The following is a 27,086-nucleotide window of genomic DNA, read 5'->3' as shown; positions in this document are numbered from 1 at the left end:
GTTCAACACAGATTCTTCCTCGACACAGGCCGTTTCTGCACTTTGCATTAGAGGGTCGAGCATATCAGAACGAGGTCCTACCCTTCAGGATGTCCGTGTGTCTCCCTGTGTCTTCACGAATGTCATGGAGGGGGCCCTTGTTCCCATGAGAGAACAGGGCGTTAGCATCCTCAACTATCTCGACGACTGGCTCTTCTAGCACACTCTCAAGATCAGTTATGCGAAAACAGGGACCTCGTGCTCAGGCACCTCAGACAGTTGGGTCTTCAGGTCAACTGGGAAAAGAGCAAACTCTCCCCCATGCAGAGGATCTCTTTTCTCGGTATGGAGTTGCATTCGGTCGCACAGACAGCCCGCCTCACAGAGGAACACGCTCAGTCGGTGCTGAACTGCTTGAACACGTTCAAAGGCAGGACGGCGGTCCCACTGAAGTTCTTACAGAGGCTCCTGGGGCATATGGCAACAGTAACCCCGCTCGGACTGCTACATTTGAGACCGCTTCAGCACTGGCTACCGAGATGGGCGTGGCATCACGGCACTCACCTGGTGACAATCACACCAACGTGCAGCCAGACCTTCAGCCCGTGGCCAGACAGGGCAGGAGTGCCCTTGGAACAGGCCTCCAGGCATGCTGTGGTGTTCACAGATGCCTCTGCTACCGGCTGGGGTGCCACATACATGGGCATGCAGTGTCAGGGGTGTGGACAGGCCCCCAACTGCATTGGCACATCAACTGCCTCGAGTTGCTAGCAGTACGTCTCACTCTGAGATGCTTAAAAAGGCTGCTAAAGGGCAGGGACGTGCTGGTTTGTACGGACAACACTGCGACCGTTGTGTACATCAACCGACAAGGTGGTCTATGCTCCCGTCGCATGTCGCAACTCGCCCGCCATCTCCTCCTCTGGAGTCAGTAGCATCTGAGGTCGTTTCGTGCCATTTATGTCCCCGGCGTGCTCAACCATGTGGCTGAGCTGTCACGAGCTGTGCTCCTGAGAGAATGGTGACTCCACCCCCAGGTGGTTCAGCTGATCTGGAGAGAGTTCAGAGAGCCTCAGGTAGACCTGTTTGCCTCCTCAGAGACCTCCCACTGCCAGCTGTTTTACTCCCTGACCGAGGGAACACTTGGCACGGACACACTGGCACACAGCTGGCCCCAGGGCCTCCGCAAATATGAGCCTACTTGCACAGACCCTGTGCAAAGTCAGGGAGGACAAGGAGCAGTTTCTTTTGGTGGCTCCCTATTGGCACACCTGGACTTGGTTCCCAGAACTCAAGCTCCTCGTGACAGTCCCTCCCTGGCCCATTCCTCTGAGGAAGGATCTTCTGACTCAGAGACGGGGCAACCTATAGCATCGGCGTCCGGACCTCTGGAAACTCCATGTCCGGTCCCTGGACGGGACGCGATGGTTCTAGGTGACTTACCCCCAGAGGTACACCTTCACTTCTGCACAGGCGCCGTCCACAGACGTGTGTACGCCTTGAAGTGGAACCTGTTTGTCGAGTGGTGTTCTTTTCGCCGAGAAGACCCCCGAAGGTGTTCAATAGGGTCCGTGCTTTCCTTCTTGCAGCAAGGGTTGGAACGTCTCCTTCCACCCTCAAAGTACATGCTGCCACTATTTCAGCATATCATGACCACTTAGATGGCAAAACAGTAGGAAAGCATGACCTGGTCGCCAGGTTCCTTAGGGGGGCGATTAAACACCCCTTAAATAGTCAATTAAATCCTCCTCGACCCCCATCCATACCCTCTTGGGACTTTTCCCTGGTGCTTCGGGCACTTCAGGATGCTCCCTTTGAGCCTTTGCAATCAGCAGACTTAAAGCTTCTCTCCATGAAGATTTTGCTGCTGGTTGCATTGGCCTCTGTTAAGAGGGTTGGGGACCTGCAGGCATTTTCGGTCGACAAATCGTGGCTAGAGTTCGGGCCGGGTGACGACCACATTGTACTGACACCCCGGCCTGGCTATGTGCCCATGGTTCCTACCACTCCCTTCAGGGACCAGGTAGTGAACCTGCAAGCGCTGCCGCTGGAGGAGGCAGACCCAGCCCTGGCCTGGCTCTATCCCGTTTGCGCTCTGCGTTTGTACGTGGACAGAACTCAAAGTCTCAGGAACTCAGTGTAGCATATATAAGTGCTGCAAATATAAATAAATTAGTGGACCAGTATCAGAAGATCTTAGTTTGGCTCAGGGAGGAAATGGTAGAGTTCAATGATACACAAGAGTCAGGACTGCAGTGCAATAGTGAATTGTATTACATATAAGACAACAAGTATTTACAATATTTACACGTGCACATAGGAGGTATTCAGTTCAAAGTTATTAATGATGAGCATACAACAATTTCAGAATTCACTCAATCATAAAAAGGTGCTTGAAGCCGCTGAGGTTCACAACACACAACCGCAAGACGGACAGAGTCCAAAGAGTCCAGGATGGAACAGTTCATAAGATCAGTAACAATATATAGATGGCTAAAGTGTCCAAAGGTGTGTGAAAATGTCTCTGAGGGTGTGTGAGCAGGTGTAGCAAAGTCAGCAGCTGCAGCACCTCCTACCACACCGGGAGATGCATGCACTCCGATGCATCAGGGTTGGGCCTAGTGGCTCGCCATCAATGCACAGAACCTGGCCTGTACAAACAGGACCAATTAATACATCATTCTGGTTCCAAGCATCACAACTAATCACCATAAGCATAATATAATAAAGTCATCATATTATCATAATCATTATCTCAGTTCATTCGTTTCATCATGTACATGATTCAATATAAATACTGCATATAGCAATAAATAATTTAACAATCAGCAAGAATACTCTTATAAATAGACAATATCAGTAAATAACCTCAAAATACATTTCAAAATCAAAGAATAGTTGATACTTCATAATTCAACAATATTAAGATTAATTATTAACGTTTTGCTCATTTAAATAAGCACAAAGTGTATATATATAGTCAGACTCAGTATGATTAAGCAAAGCCAGCGCCAGCACTGGCTAACAGAACCATATACACATACAACACACTTTCAGCACTGTATAACAAACAATGACAACTCACCAGTTCCCACATCATTAAGTCACTCAACAGCAGTCATTTGCAACGGTAGAGGCAATCTAAAAGATTGGCATACATGATAGATAAACCAGCAGTTTAATTAATAAAATGTTTTACAGGGCTAAACGCCTACCTGCAGCAGCTCAACACACAGCTCGCGCACACACATACCAAAACAACAGCGCGCGGCCGTATTTAAAGGAAATGACGCAACACTCCATCTCAAGTCTCGCGATACTTCACGAAGTCTCGCGACAACGTGAACACAAAAAGGGAGCCGCGAATAAGGAGAATATAAGGAGAATAAGGCAAAACCCATCTGGGTTACACCCTCCCCCCTTAAATCATGCACGTCCCGTTGCATAAAACTATAGAAGCAACTATTACAGTTTAGGGACAGAGTCTGCTGCAGCAGCGTGACTAAGGGCCTCTGTATAAACATTAGACAAGCTATGAAAAAGAGTTTGAACGACTGAAATTAATGGGTTGCCCAATACTGCATATTGAAGGCGTTGAAGGGGTTGACGCTGCCGCCCTGAACGTCTGGGTACTACATCAGATCCCAATGTATCACTGGGGACAGTAACAGAACTATGAACAATAGGACCCACAGATGACTCAGATTGGACCGGCTCACAAGCTTCAACCTCAGGCTCCAGAAGCACTTCAGCTTCAGGCACATTGATAGTTATTTCTTCCACAGGAAATTCCAATTCTCCTCCCACAGGTAGCTCCATCTCTCCCGTAACATGTTCGGTTATCGGTTCTGGTAGAGGGTTTCTAGGTTCTTTGATTCTTTGAGTTTCTATCTCGCATCTGGACATGGATGAATCTTCACCAGTGGTTGGCCAGGACTCTTCAACTTGAGGTAAGTGGTCTTCAAATGAAGTTGCAATTGAAGGTCTTAGTGCAGGGCTTTGTGGAAAAGATGGAACAGAATCAGCGTCACTTGGGGCTGTCGGCAATGTCGACCCCTCAATGTCACCGATCGTTGGTTCATGTTCACATCCACTCGCTCTTTCCACACTGAACTTCATTGGGAACTGAGGAAAACTCCCAAGGACAGCATCCTCTGTATCCTCATCCTCAAAAACATCAACTTGGTCAGTGCAGTTGTGACTCTGGCTGCGAGTATGGGGTTTTTGAGCAGGAAAATCTTCTGGAAAATCCTCTGTAGCAGAAGCCGATAAGAAGCCACAGGGTAAGAGCAGATCACGGTGGAGTGTGCGATTAGGGCCCCCCCTGGTCTCTGGTCTCACAACGTAAACTGGAAGATCCCCGGCACGTTTCACAACCACGTACACCTCTTGTTCCCACTTGTCTTCGAGCTTGTGTTTCCCTCGGATTCTGACATTCCGAACCAGTACTCGGTCACCAACATCCAAGCTTGCAGGTTTTACACGTTGATCAAACCGTCTTTTGTTCCTTTTAGCTGACTTCTGAGCGTTCTGGCACGTAAGTTTATAGCTCTCCTCGAGACGTGATCTTAAGTCCTTCACATACTGAGAGTGCGAGGGAGAGGAAGAGCCACGGACTGGCAACCCAAAAGCTAAGTCAACCGGAAGCCGTGGTGATCGACCAAACAGGAGTTCATAAGGTGTGAACCCCGTTACTTCATTCCGTGTGCAATTATACGCATGGACAAGAGGTTTAACGTACTCCCTCCACTTAGCCTTCTGCTTGCTCTCAAGAGTTCCCAGCATGTTTAACAACGTCCGGTTAAAGCGCTCGACAGGGTTACCCCTGGGATGGTATGGCGTAGTCCGAGTTTTCTTGATGCCGGCTACATCGCAGAGCTCTTTAATCAGCTTAGACTCAAAGTCTGGCCCTTGGTCAGAATGTAGGCGTTCTGGAATGCCATAGCAAACCATGAAGTCGTTCCACAGACACTTCGCCACAGTTTTGGCTTTCTGGTTCGCAGTTGGAATAGCGACTGCAAATTTGGTGAAGTGATCAGTAAGTACCAAGATGTTCTTGGTGTTGCTGCTGTCCGGCTCAAGGGTTAAAAAATCCATACATACTAGTTCCAAAGGACGACTGGTTTGAATATTTACTAAAGGAGCTGCCCTTTCGGGAAGAGTCTTACGTCTTATACACCGACCACAGGTTTTGATGAAGTTCTCAACATTAGCGGCCATTTTTGGCCAGAAGAACCGCTGCCGCACCAAGTCCAGGGTTCGCTCTATGCCCATGTGCCCCATGTCACTATGGAGACTCTTCAGGACGGTAGAACGCAACACTGGGGGCAGAACAAGCTGAAGGACAAATTTATCTTCGTCCTGTCTTCTCCGGTATAAAACTCCATCTTCCAGCTCCAACCGATTCCACTCCCGTAACAACAAGGGAAGCTCAGGAAGTTCCTCTCGAACAGCGGAACAAACCTTTTCTCCTGTCTCAAGCTGGTAGAGGACTTCTCGAATTGCTGGGTCGGCCCGCTGCTCCTCTTTCAGGTCAGCGTGGGTCAGCGGGGAAATGACAGGAAGGCCATGCGACTCTTCCTCGGCAAAACAGTCAGGAATAATATTAGTATGGACAGAAAGAGACTCAACTAAGGTCACATCAAGTTGAGTGTAGTCAGCAGGACAGCATGATCTGACAAGACTGCTCTGACAAATAGCAACCACAATGTCGGGGGAGATTTCTGCAGCTTCACCGGGGTCACACAGTTGCTCAACTAGTCGGTTCACAAATTCCCATTCTTCACAGCTTGCAGCCTTATCTGGCATTTCATGATAACGTCTGGACAGAGCGTCTGCATCAAAGTTGTGTTTACCAGCACGGTACTGCATCTTAAAGGAATACGTTGACAGCGCAGCTAGCCACCGGTGGCTTGTGGCGTCCAATTTTGCTGAGGTCAAAACGTATGTAAGAGGATTGTTGTCTGTAACAACTGTGAAGTTAGCACCATAAAGATAATCATGGAATTTCTCTGTGACACTCCATTTTAAGGCCAGAAACTCAAGTTTGTGTGCCGGATATCGAGATTCACTCTGAGATAGGCCTCGGCTGGCATAGGCGATAACCCGGAGTTGATCATCCTGTTCTTGGTATAGAACAGCTCCCAACCCGATTATGCTGGCATCTGTGTGAAGGATGTAGGGTAACTTTGGATTTGCGAACCCAAGGACAGGAGCAGATGTTAGTTTAGAAATCACTGTGTCAAAAGCAGTTTGACAATCTACTGTCCATCTCTCCCCAAAAGACTGCTTCGGGTCCAGGAACTTTCCAGCAGGACTTTTAACTTTGATAGACCGACAGATGGGTGCATAGCCTCTAGTAAGGCCATTGAGAGGTTTTACTATGGTGGCATAATCCTTGATAAACCTCCGATAGTATCCTGCAAACCCTAGGAATGACCGTAGCTCTTTAAGATTTCGGGGGACTGGCCAGGATTTGAGAGCTGATATTTTTTCAGGGTCTGTTTCAACACCCTTGTCAGACACAATATGTCCAAGATAACGTACACTGGACTGGAAAAATTTGCATTTTTCAGGCGACAACTTCAAGCCGAATTCCTTCAAGCGAGTAAGTACTCTGAGTAAGCGTTTCTCATGTTCCTCTAAAGTGTCAGAGAAGATAATGATGTCGTCTAGAAATACAAGAGCTTCCTTGAGATTTAAATCCCCCATACATTTCTCCATAAGTCTCTGGAATGTACTTGGAGCATTCGTAACGCCTTGCGGCATCCGATTCCATTCCCAGAAACCCAGCGGTGTGACAAATGCGGTTTTAGCCTTATCGGCTTCACTCATTTGAATCTGATAATATCCAGACTTTAGATCCAGAACCGTGAACCATCTGGAACCCGTTAATGCTGAAAACGACTCTTCAAGGTTCGGCAGGGCATAGGCGTCTTTCACTGTTTGTAAATTTAATTTACGATAATCAATGCACAACCTAACATCGCCATTCCGTTTTCGGACCACCACAATTGGAGAAGCAAATGGTGACTCTGACTCCCGGATAATGTCAGCTTCAAGCAGATCCCGCAAATGGCTTCGAACAGCTTCAATATCGCGGGGATGGATAGGCCTGGCTCGAAGCTTGAAAGAGGTTTCATCGTGGAGCTTGATATGGTGTTTTACTTGGTTCGTACAGCCGAAATCAAGGTCGTGGTAAGAAAACACTTCGGGCATTTGGTTGAGCTTCGATGTTACTCGCTCCTTCCACTCAGGTGGGATAGGTGATTCTCCAAAATTTAACTCCAAAGTACTTCTTTGGGAACCTCCTTGGACTGGAGAAGCATTTACGGTGTGCTGGGCCAGGATGGTAGGTGATGTACCAATATCAGCAATTACTGTCATTGGTGGAATGAGAACATCTTGTACAGACTCGTTCATAACGAAAACAGGAACCTTGTAGGGAGCATGAGTTGGAAGTGTGATGAGACAACTCTGGACGCATAGCCCACCAGGAAGAGGTGATATGGGGTGTTCAATCACAGCCCATTGAACTTTAGTTGGACTGTCTACTCTGGCAGAGCCTTCTAGAACAATGGTCTGACCAGAAGGAATCATGACTGGTGTCTGACTCAACAAATTCACGGTGCCTGCTCGCCCCACCTGGCTTTGTTGGTGCTTCAGTTGTAGGAGCTTTAGGACTGCACAGTACCCTTGGGCCGTGGGTTGAAAATTAGAGATGTCACTACTGGTGTATCGCTCATATAAAGGCTCCAGAGTATTCATACCAATAAGCACAATTGAAGAACCCTCAGGATGACCATCGGGTACAACCAAGGCAAGAGTCGGTATCTCAAGTTCTTCTCCTACGAACTCTTTGTGAAACCCTATGGTCACCTCTACATACCCCAAGTATGGCACTGACTGACCGGCGGCACCCTCTACCTGGAGTAAGTCGTAAAGTGGCTTCACAGAGTGATCGCTGAGACTCTGGTTGTAAAAAGAGACTGGAATCGTAGTGACCTGCGAGCCAGTATCCAAAAGACAATGGTAGTTCTGTCCAGCAATCTGGACGACTGCAGAACATTTTGAGCCTACCAGGCCCTTTGGAAGCTGTATGTTTGCATTCTTTATCTGGGGCTGTGACACTTCTACACACTTGACGATCTTCTTTCTTTCCCTGGGACGGATTTGGTCCCCTCTGGCCCCTGTCTCTCCCACAACAGGAACCGGACTCAGTTTAAATGGACGGAGTTGGAAGTGTTTTGTTGGTTGCTAGTGAACTGTTTCCTTTTACGAGCAACCAGGGTAGAATTGGGTTCATTCTCACACTGGGGACGGATGTGACCATCCTCACCACACCGAAAACAATAACCAGGTTTGGCCTGAGTAGGTGTGGATCGACGAAGCTGCTGATTGGTGGCCCTGGCATGTGGCTTACTATAGGTGGAAGTCTTGGGAATAGCACTGGTCTTTGACTGGCTGGTCGTTAGCATGGCTAACTGTCGCTGGACGTCAGCTAGTTGTTGAGTCAGTTGCTGGGTGATGTTAACCAAAGCGGTAACTGTAGCCCCATCTACAGGGTTAACACGAGCAAACTGGGCATGAGATGCAGCTTTCTGCCGTGTTGACCCCAAATATTGCTTCATTCGATGTGCTTTTGCTGCCTCTCGGTCCTCTTCAGTGCGCAAGAGGAGCAGCAGCTCAGCAAAAGTGGGTGGACAAGTCTTCTTTTGTTTTAGCTGAAGCTCAGCGATCAAAGAATTGTCCCAGCATCCACGACAGAACTGGTTCAACAAATGTCGATTTAGTTCAGACCCTATGACTCCTCCCCTCTTCATGGCGGAGTTCAGGACAACCTGGAGCCGTTGGAGATAGGCAGATGGTTTCTCACCGGTATCCTGAAATGTGTCCATGAATCTAGCAAACAGTTCATCCCCATCTTGAACAGTAGCATATGCAGAGTCAAGAGTGTCTAGATACACTATAGGCAGTGTGCTGGAACTCAATTGCTTGACCATATCTGCTGCTGGAGGAAGGAGGCTCTCCACTATCCTCCTTGAGCGATGGAGGTCGGACACAGATGAATCCTTCAACAGCAGTTCTACCCCTGACCGCCAGGTGTCGTAGTCAGCCTCATGAATAGGTCTGGGAAGCCGACCTGAGAAAACCCTGATCCTCTGGTGATGTGCTGCACTCTCCTCATTTTTTACAATGTGCTCTACTACGTAGCGCTGGACCTCAGGTGGATGGACGTCAATGCTGGCAGTTGAATGTCTCATCCCCGGCTGCGTAGGAGCAGAAGGATCAGTGCGGGGCTCAGTGACTGACCTGGGAGCAGCAGTATCCACAAGGGGAACAGGAATGACTGATGGAGCCCGAGTTAATGGCTTCACTGATGGCTCTGGCAGCGTGGGCAACTCAATACTTGGTGGGTCTTCCACATGAGGCTCAGAGCGGAGCTTGGAGACCGAAAGTCCAATCTGAGACATCATTGTTTTGAGCACTTCTGTGTAATCCACCCCAGTTAATTTGGCTAAATTCTGTAAATCAGACAAATACAACATAGTTTTAGCTTTAGCAAAGTGATCTGTACAAACAGAAGATAGCTCCAAAATGCAACATCTATGTGTCTTTTTAGCCGAGACCCATGTGTACGGCAAAATGGGACGTAGCGCTTCCAAAGCTGCACCACTAGTAAATTCAACAACAAGCACACCATCATACTCAGATTCAGTCTCGGAGATTTTCTCAATCTCATTGACTGAACCATATTGACTCAAAAACTCAATGACTTCATCACTTTCTGGTTCTGTTATGCCCTCCAACAGCACAGCATTTGGTAATTTGATACCACGTTTCAAAAACACATCCATTATTGTTACTGAACTGCAATAAACCCAAATCAATACCTCAAATGTACATTAAACTCACCAATTCCTCCTGGCTGGCTCGCCAAAGTTATGTAGCATATATAAGTGCTGCAAATATAAATAAATTAGTGGACCAGTATCAGAAGATCTTAGTTTGGCTCAGGGAGGAAATGGTAGAGTTCAATGATACACAAGAGTCAGGACTGCAGTGCAATAGTGAATTGTATTACATATAAGACAACAAGTATTTACAATATTTACACGTGCACATAGGAGGTATTCAGTTCAAAGTTATTAATGATGAGCATACAACAATTTCAGAATTCACTCAATCATAAAAAGGTGCTTGAAGCCGCTGAGGTTCACAACACACAACCGCAAGACGGACAGAGTCCAAAGAGTCCAGGATGGAACAGTTCATAAGATCAGTAACAATATATAGATGGCTAAAGTGTCCAAAGGTGTGTGAAAATGTCTCTGAGGGTGTGTGAGCAGGTGTAGCAAAGTCAGCAGCTGCAGCACCTCCTACCACACCGGGAGATGCATGCACTCCGATGCATCAGGGTTGGGCCTAGTGGCTCGCCATCAATGCACAGAACCTGGCCTGTACAAACAGGACCAATTAATACATCATTCTGGTTCCAAGCATCACAACTAATCACCATAAGCATAATATAATAAAGTCATCATATTATCATAATCATTATCTCAGTTCATTCGTTTCATCATGTACATGATTCAATATAAATACTGCATATAGCAATAAATAATTTAACAATCAGCAAGAATACTCTTATAAATAGACAATATCAGTAAATAACCTCAAAATACATTTCAAAATCAAAGAATAGTTGATACTTCATAATTCAACAATATTAAGATTAATTATTAACGTTTTGCTCATTTAAATAAGCACAAAGTGTATATATATAGTCAGACTCAGTATGATTAAGCAAAGCCAGCGCCAGCACTGGCTAACAGAACCATATACACATACAACACACTTTCAGCACTGTATAACAAACAATGACAACTCACCAGTTCCCACATCATTAAGTCACTCAACAGCAGTCATTTGCAACGGTAGAGGCAATCTAAAAGATTGGCATACATGATAGATAAACCAGCAGTTTAATTAATAAAATGTTTTACAGGGCTAAACGCCTACCTGCAGCAGCTCAACACACAGCTCGCGCACACACATACCAAAACAACAGCGCGCGGCCGTATTTAAAGGAAATGACGCAACACTCCATCTCAAGTCTCGCGATACTTCACGAAGTCTCGCGACAACGTGAACACAAAAAGGGAGCCGCGAATAAGGAGAATATAAGGAGAATAAGGCAAAACCCATCTGGGTTACATCAGTCCAGCTCTTTGTCTGTTACGGAGGCCAGCAGAAGGGAGAGGCTGTCTCCAAGCAGAGGAACACCCACTGGATAGTGGATGCCATCGCCTCGGCTTACCAAGCACAAGCACTTGCATGCTCACTCCAAGAGAGGCGTTGCATCCTCCTGGGTGCTGGCACGTGGCTCCTCGCTAACAGATATCTGTAGAGCTGTGGGCTGGGCGACACCTAACACATTCGCTAGATATTATAGCCTTAAGGCCTTGCACACTGAGTCCGAAATTCGCGTCTAAAATTTTCGCACCTTAAAAAATAAATACGACCTCACGTTATGTCAATCACGCTTGCACACTGCCTCCGAAACTTTCGTCCGTTATAAAAAAATTGTATCGGGTTCGATTTTCTGTGTTTTCCGCATCCGTAGCAAGCAGTTTCAATGGTGTTTTGACAATTCAGAGCCACCGAGTTACGAATCTGAAAAAACACATACGAAAATTGCGGACTCAGTGTGCAAGGGCCTTTAGTATAGAGCCGGTATCCTCCCATGTCCTCAACTTAAACGGGTGGAAGCACCGAGAGGTCCGGCTCTGTCGGCTTGCTGCACCCTACTGTGCACCCTTACTACTCCAGAGTGAAAAACCTGCTGGGTCCTCCAACATTACATTTACATTACATTTATTCATTTAGCTGACGCTTTTATCCAAAGCGACTTACAATTGCTATATATGTCGGAGGTCGCATGCCTCTGGAGCAACTAGGGGTTAAGTGTCTTGCTCAGGGACACATAGGTGTCTCACAGTGGATTCGAACCCGGGTCTCTCACACCAAAGGCATGTGTCTTATCCACTGTGCCATCCCCACCCCAGAGTATGTCACCCCAACACCCTCGGCCGGACATGGGGGAGCATCTGGCGCCAGGCCTTTATCCACTAAATCCTTGAGAAACGGGTCTAGGCTGGGTCCCATATGTGGGATCTCTACGGGGATTCCATATGTGTTTATATTTTCTCCATGGCTGCTCCTAACAGAAGCCTGTGTCTTTCCTTTGGGCTAAGTCACTCAGTATTCATATGTAGTACAGCCTTCACGCAAGTCCATATGTATTTCCCACATAACTCCTTCGGGGAAGAACACTTGAGGCTTGTAATACATCAGGACTGAAGCAAACACTAAGCAGCCTGTGCTAAGATATGATCTTCTCCAAGGTGAGACTCACCCATAGGATAGAAAAAAGATATCATTAATTTCTGAAATGACAGCAATGAGATTAAATGGCAATAAGAGAAAATGGAGAGTAAATGGATTATCATGCTTCTTAAATTGCTCTCTTGAGTAAAAGATTCCTCACATGTCTCCTCTGTAGTGTCAGACTTAATGTCTCACTGTGCCAACTATCTATCCATCCATCCATCCATCCATCCGGTTGTGTGTGTATCAAAAAATTTTCTTGCACAGATATACAAGTCAAGTCACCTTTATTTATATATAGCGCTTTTTTTTTTTTTTACAGTGAAATGTTTCTTGAGTATCAAATCAGCATATTAGAATGATTTCTGATGGATCATGTGACTGCAGTAATGATGCTGAAAATTAAGTAAAAAGTGTATATATTCTATATATACTCTCTCTTTCTCTTTCTGTACTATATTTTGTGTGTATACATACTCTCATTGTATGTAAATAAATGCATCATTCATTTCCTAAGGGTTTTTCCACTCTGAGACATAGCTGATAGATAAAGAATAACTGAGGTCTCCAATAAGGTTCTTGATCTATAAATGAGCAGCATCTGAGCATTACAGTTTTCTTCCAGTTTTTCTCCTGAATATTTCACACTTCCTTCAAACAGTTCTGGCCTAATTTCAACACACTTTGTAAAAGACAAATTCAAATGGGCTCTGCAAGTCAATGGTATGTGGGTGTAAGATGGGGTATCTGATCACATCCCCTCACTTTAGTGATGTATGGTGTTTGGGTTCCTCTCTGACACAAAGCTAATGCACTGTAATGGATTGCAAATGAACTGCGCCAAGGACACCACCAATTCATCACACCTGAGAGGGCTGCAGACTCCACCACCACTATCGGGGGAAAAACAGCAAAACACTTTGACTTAAAATGAATGGAGCAGATATAGAGTTAATCAGCATTTATGGCGGTATTTCCCCACTCTGCCTTAAATCTGCAAAATGGCCGTCAGAGAACGGGGTAAAGGAAAAAATGTCTCCTTTAAACATTATCACAAAATTGGCCTAATGGTCTAAAACAGTGGAAATGAGATCAATTCTATATAATTGGTCTTGCCCAGTATAATAGTATCACAGAGATTGTGGCACTTGATGTACATGCAAGTACATGCCCATAAAATGAGCTTTAGTGTAGTCAAATCCCTTCTGCATCTGTACCAAACATTTCAAACCAATCTAATCTTTTGTTTTGAATGAACTATGTGCTGTATTATTTACTCATCATCATGTCATTCCAAATAAATTTTTTATTTTTCTCTCAAGACTCTCAAGCTTCAAAAACGACAAAAAGTATCATTCTGAATCAATCAAGTCTTTTGAAGTGATTATATAAGCTTTGTGTGATAAACAGACAGAAATGTAAGAACAAAATGCCTGATGAAATGTCTTGCACCATATTTTAATATATTTTGAATATATGAATACACTATACCGTTCAAAAATAATTGTATCCAGCAATGATGCTTTAAATTGACAAAAATAATCGTTTTAACTTTCTATTCATCGAAGCACCCTAAAAAACGTGTAGCACATCACTGTAAAAAATGAATCAAGGGCTGAGTAATTTTCATTAAAGAAAATTAAGGTGATCATTAAAAATATTGTGTATATTTTATTAAGAAAATTGAGGTTCAGTGTTGTATATAAAATATTGAGAACATGTCACTAATAAAACCAAGATATACATTTTCCTAATTATTTTAAGGAAACATGCGCAGGCTTTTTTGAGGCTTGAATTGAGGAATTGATTAAGCTGATAAAATTAAAATGGAAATGGAAAAATGGAAAATACCTATTTATTTTAAAAGAATTTGCTCATTATGCGGTTTTATGTACTAGGGACACCATTATAGTTCCCAGCATGCTTTGCACATGACTGGAAGTGGAGAATAAATATTGAAATTAAGTGTTATTTTACGTGTTTTTGAGTAAAGGGAAACATTTGTTAATGTTTAATGTTCAGTTTAGTTTGACATTTGAAAGAGTTTCTATTATGTTGAAGTTTTGGTCATTACCATTGTGCAGAAGAATAGGGCATTAAGCAATGACTTTGTTAAAATGATAGTACAGTAACTAGCTTGTGTATGTACTGTGCAAAGAGTATACAGTCTTTTTAATTATACAATATATCTCAAAGTCTAATATACATAGGAAATTTCCATTCACTCAAATTCACAAAATTCTGAGTCAACTTAGAATCTCTTGTGATATGAAATATGCTTTTTATTTTATCAAAAAGAAAAAAATTAGACCCAAAACTTTTGGATGTTAGTATATGACTTAAATGTTACTCTACCTATATTCTATTGCTTGAGAGGACTTGGAATATGATGCACTTGTCTTATGGACCATTTAATAGTGTTCTTTGCCAGCTTAAAAAAACCTTAAATGTTAGCAAGAAAGGCATGTGGCTAAAAGGTATTTACCTCAAAATGCCTTTATTTTCATGCCATTGTACCATTATTTACTTATAATCTTAGCTTTAGCTTAGCTTAGTTTTAGCTTGGTGCTAAGGTTTAGTTTCTGCTTGTCTGATTCATTCATTCATCAGCTATAATCAGTGATGTTACACTGTAGAGGCTATTCCCACACATGGATCCTGGGAGTGTCCTCTATTGATCTGTTTCCTGGGTCATAGTGCAGAGGAATCACACAACGCACCAGGACCAAAAACAAAATTTGATCCATATCTTTGCCCTGGTAAAGGCAACCCGCAAGAGAGATCAGGAAAAGATGATTGGAGAAATAATGAATGACACCTAATGCAGATGTGCATCCCAGTAAAGGGTCAACTGAGTGGGGAGGGATACAGATGTTCCAGAATAGCATGAGTACTCCTACACATGCACCTGCCAACGTTCAGGTACAAAGAAGTAAATGCAGAAAGAGAACGCAAGCGATATAGAAGAGAGAAAGTGAGAAATGATATGTGGAACAGACTGTTCTGTTGCACTCTGATCAGTGCCGTCACATTCAACCTGCTTTCAGAGCTGAATCAGAATTAGAATGATTCAAATGATATTCCACCCGGGCTGTCTCCCAATCCAATATTAATAATGCCCCTGAGACCCTAATTATGTTCCCTCCTGTCTGAGCGGCAGAGGAGAATTTTGTCCTCTGATTCTGGCAGAGGTTGTCTAGATGTTGCAAAAAAAAAAAAACGTATCCTGGATTTGAGAAGTTCAAAGTGAGACCTGGCTTGCCAGTACATTAGCTTTAAATAAGACCATTATTCATCAATACAAATAGCTTCTGTCATTATTTAAATGGACAGTGAACCCCACAAAAATTTAATTCTGTAATCATTGACTCATCCTCATGTCTTTTGAAACCTATGTTAACTCTGTGGAACACAAATGCAGATATTTATAGCAAAATGTTAAATCTACGCCTTTCTGTCTTCTAAATGAATAAATGCAAATGTAAACCTCTTCCTAAAAAAATATTGTATGGCTTCAAAAGACTTGGAACAAATGCTATGTTCACACTGTCAGTTTTTGGGACTGACAGGCGCTTTTAGGCCGCGTATCCACCAAAGCGTTTCTAGTCAACTGAAAATGCTAGGCGCTCTGCTGAAAATGCCTAGCTGTGGGCGCTTGAGAGCGTTTTGGCAGCGCAGCGGGGGTTTTTTTTCAGTTGCTTGCTATAATATGGAATATCCGCGGAAGTGTTACTAGTATCTCATTTCACAGATAGTTTGTTTCCTTGTTATTTCTATATAAAATGTCAATACAATGTAACTTATTTGCTCTGGCTCTTGTTTTAAATTATTTTGTTCCATTATTATGCTTGTTATCATCTGTTGATGTTGTACAAGCAGAATGTGACGGTTGGTCAGTGTGGTATTTGTCCCGCCCCTCCTCCACTGTGATTTGATATCTGGGTAAAAACTGACCGTGATGAGCGCTGCTTTTTACCCAAAGTTGACACACAGCTTATGGGCTCTTTTTTAACGATCTGAAACTCAAGTATCAAACGCGAAATGCAAGTAACTTTGTGGGCGGATCTCGCAAATCTAAAATGGGTTGGTCTGAAGTAGCTACATTACTCATAGGTGTGGTTTGGGCTTAACGTGCAATGAACCAATCAGAACGTCATCTCACATTCCCTTTAAAAGCAGGCGCGCTTGTTCCATGGTGGATTGCTATTATAATGGCGGATTTGCCAGGCGCACACCAGGAGCGGTTCACAGCCGAGGAGACCGATGTTCTCATCAGGGCCGTAAAAGACAGAGAAGTGACATTGTATGGGGATGAGAGAAACCCACCCAAATTAGCTTCGGTTAAACAGGCGTATAATAATTTTGGTAAATGTGTAAGCTAGATTTATGCCTATTTTTTTTTTACATCTTCATGGACACCACAACAATTTCCCTTGTGTGGTAATATTTTTCCTTGTAATTATGTATGGTTTGCAAAAATGGAAACTGCTGTGTTTGTGTAAATGAGAGAAGCAAAATGTATGCGCGTTGTGCACACGCTACATTATGGCCAAGCATGCGCGCTTAAAATAGCATCTGAATAACGTGCCACTGACTTTAGACTGGGTTTTTCCTGGTCTGTGGTGGACTTGTTTTCTGAAACTGCAAAATAGTCTACCAGGGAACGTTTGCACCGGAACATGCCTCCTCTTTTCGCTGAACCGCCCCCGGGAGCGCAAGTTCATTCCCTAATTTACCGACGTGTGTCTGTGGAAGGGAAAAGTCCGCTGTGCGTTGGGTGCTAAATAGGAATGATACATGCGTCGGTGTACAAGTCAATTGTGCTGGGTGCAAGATAGGGCCCTATATCTCCTTCGTTGTAACTTACCGAAAGTGAAATCACACAAGAAAAAACGCTACACATGGTAGACACGTGTTTGGTAGACACGTGTTTGTGCAATGCAGAGCGGTGCAACTCTCTCATTCTGTAGGACATGATAGACAACTAGTTGTCCAGTCCGGTTCCATTCACACAGCGCAGGTTCCCTTTCTGCATCAGAATAGCAAGGCCTTGGGAACACCTCTGCATTTTTGCATCTTTAAGCATGTGTGAAATCACGGGACGACAAGCTCTATAAATAGCACCTGTATCAAACAACGTCAGCTTCTGTGCTCTTCTTAAGCAAGCATTCTGTATGAATTGTTCTGTTCTATTTATTGTTCATTTGTCCCATATCATTCATGTAAAGTACAAACACATTATAATGACGAGCAAACACCAGTCAAATCGTTTTTAAATTACAGACGGGTAACACGTGATTTGTGCATGCATGGTCAGCTCTTGAGGGGGCTGATTGTGCTCATTGTGAGGGTTTACCGTTAAGAATGCTCCACTCCCACCTGGAGCTCTTTGAGGAGGGCGCCCAGGCACTCGTTCCTTGCAGTTCAGGTCCGGCTTTTGGCGAGGCAGAGCATCGGCTGAGATTATGAGAATCGCAAATGGATCTAGTGGAGGGATTGGAGACTGCCCTAACCCGCTAGGTCCAGAGCCTTCTGTCCGGGATTGAAAGCATGCTCTGTGGTTCCTTCCACCCAAGGGCCAGTAAGGGCCCGGTGCTGCAGCTATCATGCTTATGAGGAGCTGGTGAAGGTTGTCAATTGAGCTGTGGCCAAACTAAGTATCGATTGGCCAGCCGAGAGGCAGGACGCTTGTCGTAAACTCGGCAAGCGTTTCCTGCCTGGTAAAGTGCAACTTCCACGTCGGGGCCAGCCGTGTGGAGATCGTGGAATTAGGGAGCAGACATCCTGTTGAGGCAGGGGCTGAGGCCTAGGAATGGAGACTCCACTCTGAGGTGGTGGAGTTGATCTTGAGGGAGTTTGGCCAGGCGGAAGTGGACCTATTTGCGTTTTAAGAAACGACACACTGTCCGCTCTGGTTCTCCCTCATGCATCCAAACTCAGTATCACTGTGACCCTTTACTAGATCGCTTTGTGTGTGAACGTAACCGTATTAAGGACTCAAATACAGGACTGACGACCGTATTCTGCTGCTGTGTGAATTGCATAGTGTACTTGTAAAAAGGACACTTTTATTATGCTTTTGTGGTGCTTTTTTGAAGGTCATTAAGGTTTGAAATTATTAGAGGGCAAAAACATGATACTATAATTTGGAACTAACCCTTTAAAATGTAGAAAAGAATACACTACCAAAAGTGATGTTTTTTCATGTTTTTGAAAGACTCTTATGCTCAGTACTACATTTATTTGATCAAAAGTAAAAAACTGTGAAATAATATTGAAATATAATTAAAATTTAAAATAACTTTTTATACTCTATTTTATTTCAAATATAATTTATCACAGCAGTGATCCTAGAAATAAAAAATCGTAACAATCTAAATGTCTTTACTGTCACTTTGTTCAATTTAATGTATCCTTCCTGAATAAAAGTATAAAATTCTTACTTACCCCCAAACTTTGAACAGTAAGGTCTGTGTATTACATGAATTAATTTTTCTTCGGTTGCTTCGTGAACTTCCAGTGATTTTAACTTTTAAAGGGATAGTTCACCCAAAAATTAAAATTCTGTTATCATTTACTTACCCTCATGTCATTCCATATAAAATTTTTGGGTGAACTATCCCTTTGTCACAACTACAGCTACAAATATACCACCTTAAAACTGTAATGATCATGTGAAGACAATGAGAAAAGTTGTTGAATGAAGCAGCATTATGAAATAGCTCATATACAATGCCTCAACAATCTGTCAGGTTAACATATAAGAGATATTTTAACCTGACAGAATGTTTTGGCATTGTATATGCTGGCTTCCTCTGTTTTCCCCACTGTTTATCACATCATTGGTGTTTATAGGATAAGTGGATCATGGTTTTAAAGTGTTACAGAGAGAGTAAAAAGCCATGGTGGGCATGCCAAAGAAAACATTGTTTGTTTTTTTCCTTTGCTAATTTAGAGCTGAACTGGGATGATTGTTTTGGGGCAAGTGGCCTGTGTGAGTGAACTGAAGCATGCATAGTGTTGTAATACTGCATAATGCCACTTTAGACCTGGGTCATTAGCTGGGCAGATACATGCCAGGCTGGTAATCCTTATCTGATCAGTTTATGAGAGTAATCCGTCTCTACAGCAGTGCCAGGCATGGCTAAGTCCCACGGCCTGTCTGTCTATATCACACATGCATAAGAATATGGCCTTTTTAAATAAAATGTGACTATGAATTTTGACCAAGATGCGATTCACAAATAACAGCACAAAGTGGTCATACTGATTAAGTCGACCTGGATGAACGCAGAGTATGAGACCTCACATGCACTTCCTTACAAAGAGCAGATTTGTGAGCATGAACCAGTGAGAGGTCAGAAAAATGCAAGAGTATTTTGCAACCCCTCCCACTGAGGTGGCGCAGGTTATCTCTTCAAACACACACTTTGGCTGCCTGCGAATAGAAAACGTGTGCAGGATGTCCATTCATTAGCAGCAGCCTCCTGAAGCCTGGGAAATATTCAAGGAAACTCAAAGCGTTCAGAAGAATGATCTGTCCTATTGGGAAAGTTGCTGTCAAAGAGATTCGGATGATAAGTGTTGGGTATGCAAAGAATATAACTGCGCCTCCTTTGTCAGTGTACTTTGCTGTGCTGTTCCTGGGCTCTCTCTGTGCTTTACCCTCACATTCATTATTAGAGTAATGAAGATTAATAACGCAGATTAACTGTTTTGCCGAAGTACACTTGGGTCTAAGTCACTACGGTAATGACGGCCCACCGTTTAGCAGATTGTGTTCTATTATGACAATGTTTATCTACATGCATGTTCTGCAACTCTACTTGAGTCGAGTTCCAGAACATGTATTTACACATATATAGAGCAACTCATATCATAGAACAACTCATATCATAGAGCAACTCATATCATAGAGCAACTCATATCATAGAACAACTCATATCATAGAGCAACTCATGCAATGTCATGCTGATTCATATTTGTTTCCACTCACTATAGGGACACATTCTAATCTGCAGTGGTACTATAATGGCTCCGTGGGTGTCAAGAATAAGACCTTAACAAGCTGTCATCTTTCACTGAGAGTTGCGATAACAGCAAGTGCGTTGTGCTTTGTTTTTGTGTTGCAAATTTTGCCCTAATTATCTAGTTTGACAATTTTTGCTTTGAGATTTAGGATTAAAATATTAATAATAAAAAAAGTTACAAATATGCAATGACCTTTAAAAGTATTTGGACATTTAAGCCTAGATTAAAGTATATGAATTGCATTGTATTAGATAACAAGATGTCAAACCAAGTGGCATCTGCAAATAGATGATGCTAGACTGTTTTTTTTTCAGAAGTAACTTCAAATATCTTTACCATTCCTGTAATTACTTTTAATAAGCTGTCGTCATTGTAATTTATTGTAATTTATTTCTCTCAAGAGTAACCACATGTATTTCACTATGTATCACTATAAGCATCCACTTAGTTTGACAACTAAAATACTTTTTGTTCACCAGACTTCATGTTTTTCTTTAAGTGTGCGTTATTTGTTTTAATAATCGCCTGTTGCTTTTATATCTAATGATATCTATACTTTTCAACTGTGGCTTAAGTGTTCAAACACTTTTGGAGCCATTGTAAGTTTATTGGGCACAAAATAGATCTGCTGACGCTAGAAATAAATGTACTGAAAGCAGCTCTGAAATATATAAGAATAAAACGTAAATGGATACATGACCCTGCTACAAGAATAGCTTTAAGATTTCACAGATTAAAGCGCTGCTTAATTAGCTATTGGCCTCTATAAATTATTTTTTGAAGCATTGCTCAGACTGGCGTAAACCTCCATAACTGGCAATAGTTACATTTTATGCAGCATTGAAAGAATTTGATACAAGTCAAATACAGATATACACTACGGTTCAAAAGTTTAAGAGACTAAATCAGTACTTTTAACTATTTTCAACATGTTTTTGATCAAATAAATACAGCCTTGGTGGGCATAAGAGACTTTTTTAAAAACTTTTTAAAAAAATGTTACCGACCCCAAACATCTAAACAGTAATGTACAGTAATAATACCAACAATACCATAAAGATGGTTTCCAAGGGTTAGATGTTAAATATCTGAAGCTTTGTTAAAATTGCTGAGGACAGTTGCGTTGAGGGCGTTTCCTCTCTCTCTCATCAGTTTGGAGCACTCCAGGGACAAATTACACTAACACTCTTGCCCACCTGCATGCTGTAAATCTATTCCTCCCCAGCAAATCATCTTCTGCACTGACCACTGAGATTTACATCCTAGCCTGCCTACACACAGTCTATGAGATGGTAGTGCAAGATGGGCTCTGAGAGGCAGCACCTGGTTGATGGATCCAACCATGTAGGTTGAGGGATAAGTGTTATTTACTGTTGCATCTAATTGCTTTTTTCATAGTCTGAGCATGAGATCTGTGTGAGCCTGAACTGAGAACAGAAGGAAGATGTTTTACATTGAAGCAGAAAGATCTTCTTTTACTTAAGACTTATCATAGATCAGCACCTAATTTTGCAAACGAGCTGACTGTATAATCAGCTCTTTAAGTGTTCTACTATTTAAGTTTTTCCCCCCAGTGATTTTATCCAACTCATTTTGGTGTTACTGGCTGTTCAAAAACTATAGGATTTATTTTGTGACACAAAAAAGGCAATTTTTTCATTCTCCACTGTTCAATTCTGGTAGCGTACTATCAGTTGAACCAAAACAAAAAGTATGCCATTTCATTGCTAATACAAAGAATTTGACCTCGGTCTGCAAAATCTGTGTAACCGAGAGCTAAAATGAATCCAAAAATACAAATGACTGACTATCATGTGGAATTTTGTTGGGCCAGTGACACATTTAAACACAGGCACTACAAAGAAGGCTATTAGGAAATATTTTACATGGAAATGTTGATCAGGTTCCACTTGTTTAACCTCATGAAGCGTTTTTTGATCCAAGAGATTCTCCTGTACACCAAATGTAACCAGATGTTGTAAGCCTGGAGTATTTCAGGTATTTTGACAGACAAACCTTAAAGGATTCACCCAAAAATTAAAATTCCGTCATTAATTATGAGTGCTTTGTTTGCGCAAAAACATAATTTACCAGTTTATTTACAAAATATTAATCTCCAACGCGCGTTCACGCAACAACGTCTGCTTAAGCGTCAACACAACACATGGGTTGGTGGTGCTCTTTTGAAAGCACGTTGGAGATTAATATTTTGTAAATAAATTTGTAAATTATGTTGTTGTTTTTTCTTGTGCAAAGCACTCGTGATGCTTCATAAAACTGAGGTTAAATCACTGGAGTCACATGCATTTCTGTTATGATGTCTTTACTTCCTATCTGGGGCTTGAAAGTGGTAGTTGCGTTAGCTGTCAATGAAGGGACGAAAGTGAACTAACCCTTTAAGGATAAATTTACAGACCTAAACAGCAGATGTTATGGACACACTGACAGATGTGGTCAAAGTCACTTGTCTTGCCATGGTCAACATATGGCTTTTAGAACTCATGCTGTCATGATGATGATCAAGATCAGCAGCATCTAATCTCCCCTGTCAGTATGCCTCGTAATCTAACTCATTTGACTGTAAATGCCTTTGCTTCATCATGTCTTTGCTAATTCAAAGTGACCAGCCTCTTTGAAATAATGCTACATAGATTTTCCTCCATAGGTCTTCCTGTGCTCTAGAAGCAGCAGAGAATACATATGGCTGTGTGCCTCAGAGACCCAGGCCATATTCTGTGCCTCTGCAGAGCCCTGGTGAGGATGAGGGAGATTTGTTATGCTCTGTGACCTCACAAGGTGATCTTGCTTGGCCAAAGTCAGCAGTCAGTGCAGCCACTGAAGCATGACAGGAAATCAACAGTCTGTGAATGTTGACCTGACATACAGAGAACCTTTCTGAACATGGTTCATGTGAGTAACAATTTTTTCCCAGGTGTTTCCTATAGTGGAAGTCCAGTACATGCATTTATCTGCTGTTATATCCATAACCTTCCAATGCAGAAAAATCCATCTTAAAGGCATAGTTAACCCCAAATTGTTTTTTTTAATTATCATTTATTCACTAAAATCTAAAAACAAAACAACAAAAAATTCTTTGTAAAGAACCTTTTACAGAATGGAAAGGTTCCATAGATGTTAAAGATTATTTGGAACCATAGATGCCAAAATAATCTTTTTTTTTTTAAAGTGGTAATTTCAAGCCTGCATAACTTTATTTCTTATGTTGTCCATTAAATGAACAATTAAATAGGATTCAGTGCTGTTTTGGACCTTTATTGTATGGATAAAACCTTCTTGAAATTATATTCATTTGTGCTCCACAGAAGATAGAAAAATAATTTGGAATGACATGAGGGTGAGCATATGATGACAGAATTTTACTTTTTTGGTGAACTATCCCCTTTTAGCTTAGAATGTGGTTTCTAGTTGGCCTAAGCTGTCCATTTGCTGGGCCAAGCTGGACATTGGCTGCAGAAAATCTATATTAGACCAGCAACAAACTTGCTAATAGCTGTTCTTACTAGATTAATGTTTTCAAACCGGTTTTAAGAACATGATCATCCAGCAAGAAACCAGCTAACAAGTTAAAACACGCCATAATATAAGAGACATCATTGTGTTTGGACTATATCTAGCAATACCCTGTTTGATATCTTTTTACAACATTTTTTTATCAGAGTGCGCTTATGTCGCTCTCCGTGGTGCTGAAATTTGAGTTTTTAACCCATCATGAAAGCAGCAGGCCTAAGACCCGTTTCCGTAACAACCGACAGGAACACGTGTGTACGTGCTGAGATGGACCCTCTAATGCAAATGGGGGACCGCTAAACGTCATCGGGTGAATAAAAGAGAGCATGACAGTCGTCTTACCTTCCAAGCAACATGTCCTCCACAGTCCTGAATGGGTCATCACCTCTTCGTTCTTCTTGCTGGTCTCGTTCTCGTTGTTGGTCTTGATCTTACACACGCCGCGCGAGTACAGCCAGTAGTCCGTGCCCACCGCGATGGTCATGAGACTGAAGGCAGCGAATGCGCCCACCGTGGTCAATAACATCTGAACTCCGCGGTCAAACACACCCATGTTTCCGCATTCCATGAAAGGGGGACCCCCTTTCCTCTTGATGTATAGGAAATAAATATTTGAAAATTTACGGGACCAAACCAAATTTAAAAAATGGGATATATTTGAGCGAAAGGAGGGGGAAGGGGGAGGATGCGGTAGGAACCTTATGGTTGCGTTTGGGTGAGAACCGATTAAGGAAGAAATAGGTGAGCCTTTCTGGCTTTTTTTTGCTTTTTGTTTGTTTTTGGAGAGGAACGCTACGCTTTCCGCGCTGTTCCAACAAAGAGCAAATTTAGCCTCCTAAATCGTTTGTCCTGGTCGTTATTTCTAAACGAGGTAAGATATGCAGCAGCTAGTGCTACAGCTTAAACTTACACATTCACGCTGCAAAGCCACTAATCAAAGATAATAATTAATTGCCGAGGCCTGTAATAATGGCCTGAACATGTCATTCAAACGCCACTGCAATTAAGCAAATGTTAAACAACATCTACTAGTTTTTAATCATGACAATTTTAGGCTCGTATATTTGATGTAGGAATTGAGGATAAATACTGGTATAGGAAGAATGTGGAATTCAGACTGGCGTTGATGGAGTAATGGTATAGGTTTATCTTCGGATCGGAATATATCTAAACAATTCACTGTGTTACAACAACTGTTGACCTACGTAGCTGGTTAACTAACACGCTGTCTTCTTTTAATATGGCTAAGCAAATTGTCTATTCTAATCAAGAGGGAAAGACGCAGAGAGAGAGAGAGAGAGAGAGAGAGAGAGAGAGAGAGAGAGAGAGAGAGAGCACAAATCCCAGAAAGAACAGGATAAGCTCAACTAAAGTGCAGGAGCAGAAAAAATATAGGATAGATGGATGGATGGCCAGGATAGTCCAGTTCAAAACCAACGAAAAGAATGTCCAGGCAAATCAAAATCTGCTGCCGCCGCTCTCGCATTAATTTGACAAATCAAGTCAACGATGAAATGAGGAAATTCACCGAGATCGAAACATAAATGAGCAAATTAGACTAATAAAATAATACACTACTATATATCCTTTTTCCTAAAATTCCGATCCCCAGTTTCCATATGTATCTCCTAGCTCTTTGAAGGTTTCTTCCGAAAATGGCAATCTGCTGTTGAATATGGTGCCGTCGAGGATCCGGTTAGAGCAGGGAGCATCCAGCAGAACAAGCCGACCATTACTCGTCATAGAGCCGGCTAGAAGAGACCGAGGAGGCGGAGGAGCCGCAGCAGCTGCTGCTGTATTCTAGACCCGTCACTGGTGCTCGCTTATCCAAATCCGCGCTGGCTTTCTCGCACCCAGAACCGTCCCGCTTGCAGAGCCCTTGCGCCATATAAAAGACAACAAAAACAACAACAACAAAAAACCTGAGAATGAGGAACGTGGTGTGCTGGGAAAGGAGGATACGGGTCTGCTTCGGTCCCCTTTGCAAGTGTGCTAGTGAAGATTTGGGAGAGGGATGTAGGCAGGCGTTCTGTGGCGAGAGAGAGAGCGAGAGAGAGAGAGAGAGTTATACAACAGAGAACGGATATGTGCGGCGACAGAAAAGGGTGCACCGTGCAGTTAAAACTGATTTGTACTGAGCGAAATATTCGGATATTAACTCACGTTCTCGAACGAATATAGTAGATTTTTAATCGATGCTTAGCCTACATGCTGAGTGACAGTGCTAGGTTATATCGGACTGCATGTTATGTGGATTATGTAATCGAGGTAAAAACAATTTCTTTCAATTAATAGCCTACCTTAATATTTTAAAATACACCAAACCTCTAGACACTGTCACGTTCAGTAGCTATTCGTCAACTATCATAACACTAGCATTTTAAACAAAACATTTTTTTGTTATTTGTAAATAATATTAATTTAATTATTGATAGGACTTTTTGTATGTTCGATACTGATCTCGTATTGTTGCTATGGTTACCTATTGTTCCTTCTGTTCTAAAGCGGCTTTAGCGCACTCTTTTATTTAGTGTAGGCTACTGCAGTTTAATCCATATTTGCATTTTATGAAAATGCGGTTGAATATACATGCATTATATATATATATATATATATATATATATATATATATATATATATATATATAGAAAGAGATATATTCTCACCATTAACTAGTTGCTTATTAGCATGCTAAGCATATATTATTACTAGGATATTGGCTGTTTATTAGTTGGCTACTTGTAATGCAGTGTAGCCTAATGTAGTTAATTTATATAAATGCGGTTGAATATACATTCATTTTATATATAAACTTTGTGTATATATATATATATATATATATATATATATATAAACGTTGTATGTGTGTATATGCCTATATATACATACATACAAAGTTTATATATATATATATATATATATATATATATATAAAATGAATGTAAATTCAAACACACACACACACACACACACACACACACACACACACACACACACACACACACACACACACACACACACACACACACACACACACACACACACACACACACACACACACACACACACACACACACACAGTGTTTCCATGTTTTATGCGGACTTTCCATAGACATAATGATTTTTATACTGTACAAACTGTATATTCTATTCCCTTA

General features: G+C 42.2%; 1 protein-coding gene across 1 annotated transcript in view; it reads right to left on the bottom strand.

Moving 5' to 3' along the window:
• Positions 1 to 25,917, bottom strand: part of cacng2a (calcium channel, voltage-dependent, gamma subunit 2a) — a 134,667-nt gene extending 108,750 nt beyond the window's left edge. Inside the window, exon 1 of the mRNA XM_077212606.1 lies at positions 24,271 to 25,917. Coding sequence (XP_077068721.1) covers positions 24,271 to 24,496 — 226 coding nt within the window. The 5' untranslated portion in view covers positions 24,497 to 25,917. The remainder of the gene's footprint in view (positions 1 to 24,270) is intronic.
• Positions 25,918 to 27,086: the final 1,169 nt, after the last annotated feature.

Source organism: Siphateles boraxobius, unplaced genomic scaffold (genome assembly GCF_051911475.1).
Source record: "Siphateles boraxobius isolate OS27281-9 unplaced genomic scaffold, OSU_SipBor_1 66, whole genome shotgun sequence".
NCBI classification, from domain to species: domain Eukaryota; kingdom Metazoa; phylum Chordata; class Actinopteri; order Cypriniformes; family Leuciscidae; genus Siphateles; species Siphateles boraxobius.
Note: the sequence above shows the minus strand (reverse complement) of the source record. Positions and strands in the feature narration are given on the sequence as shown.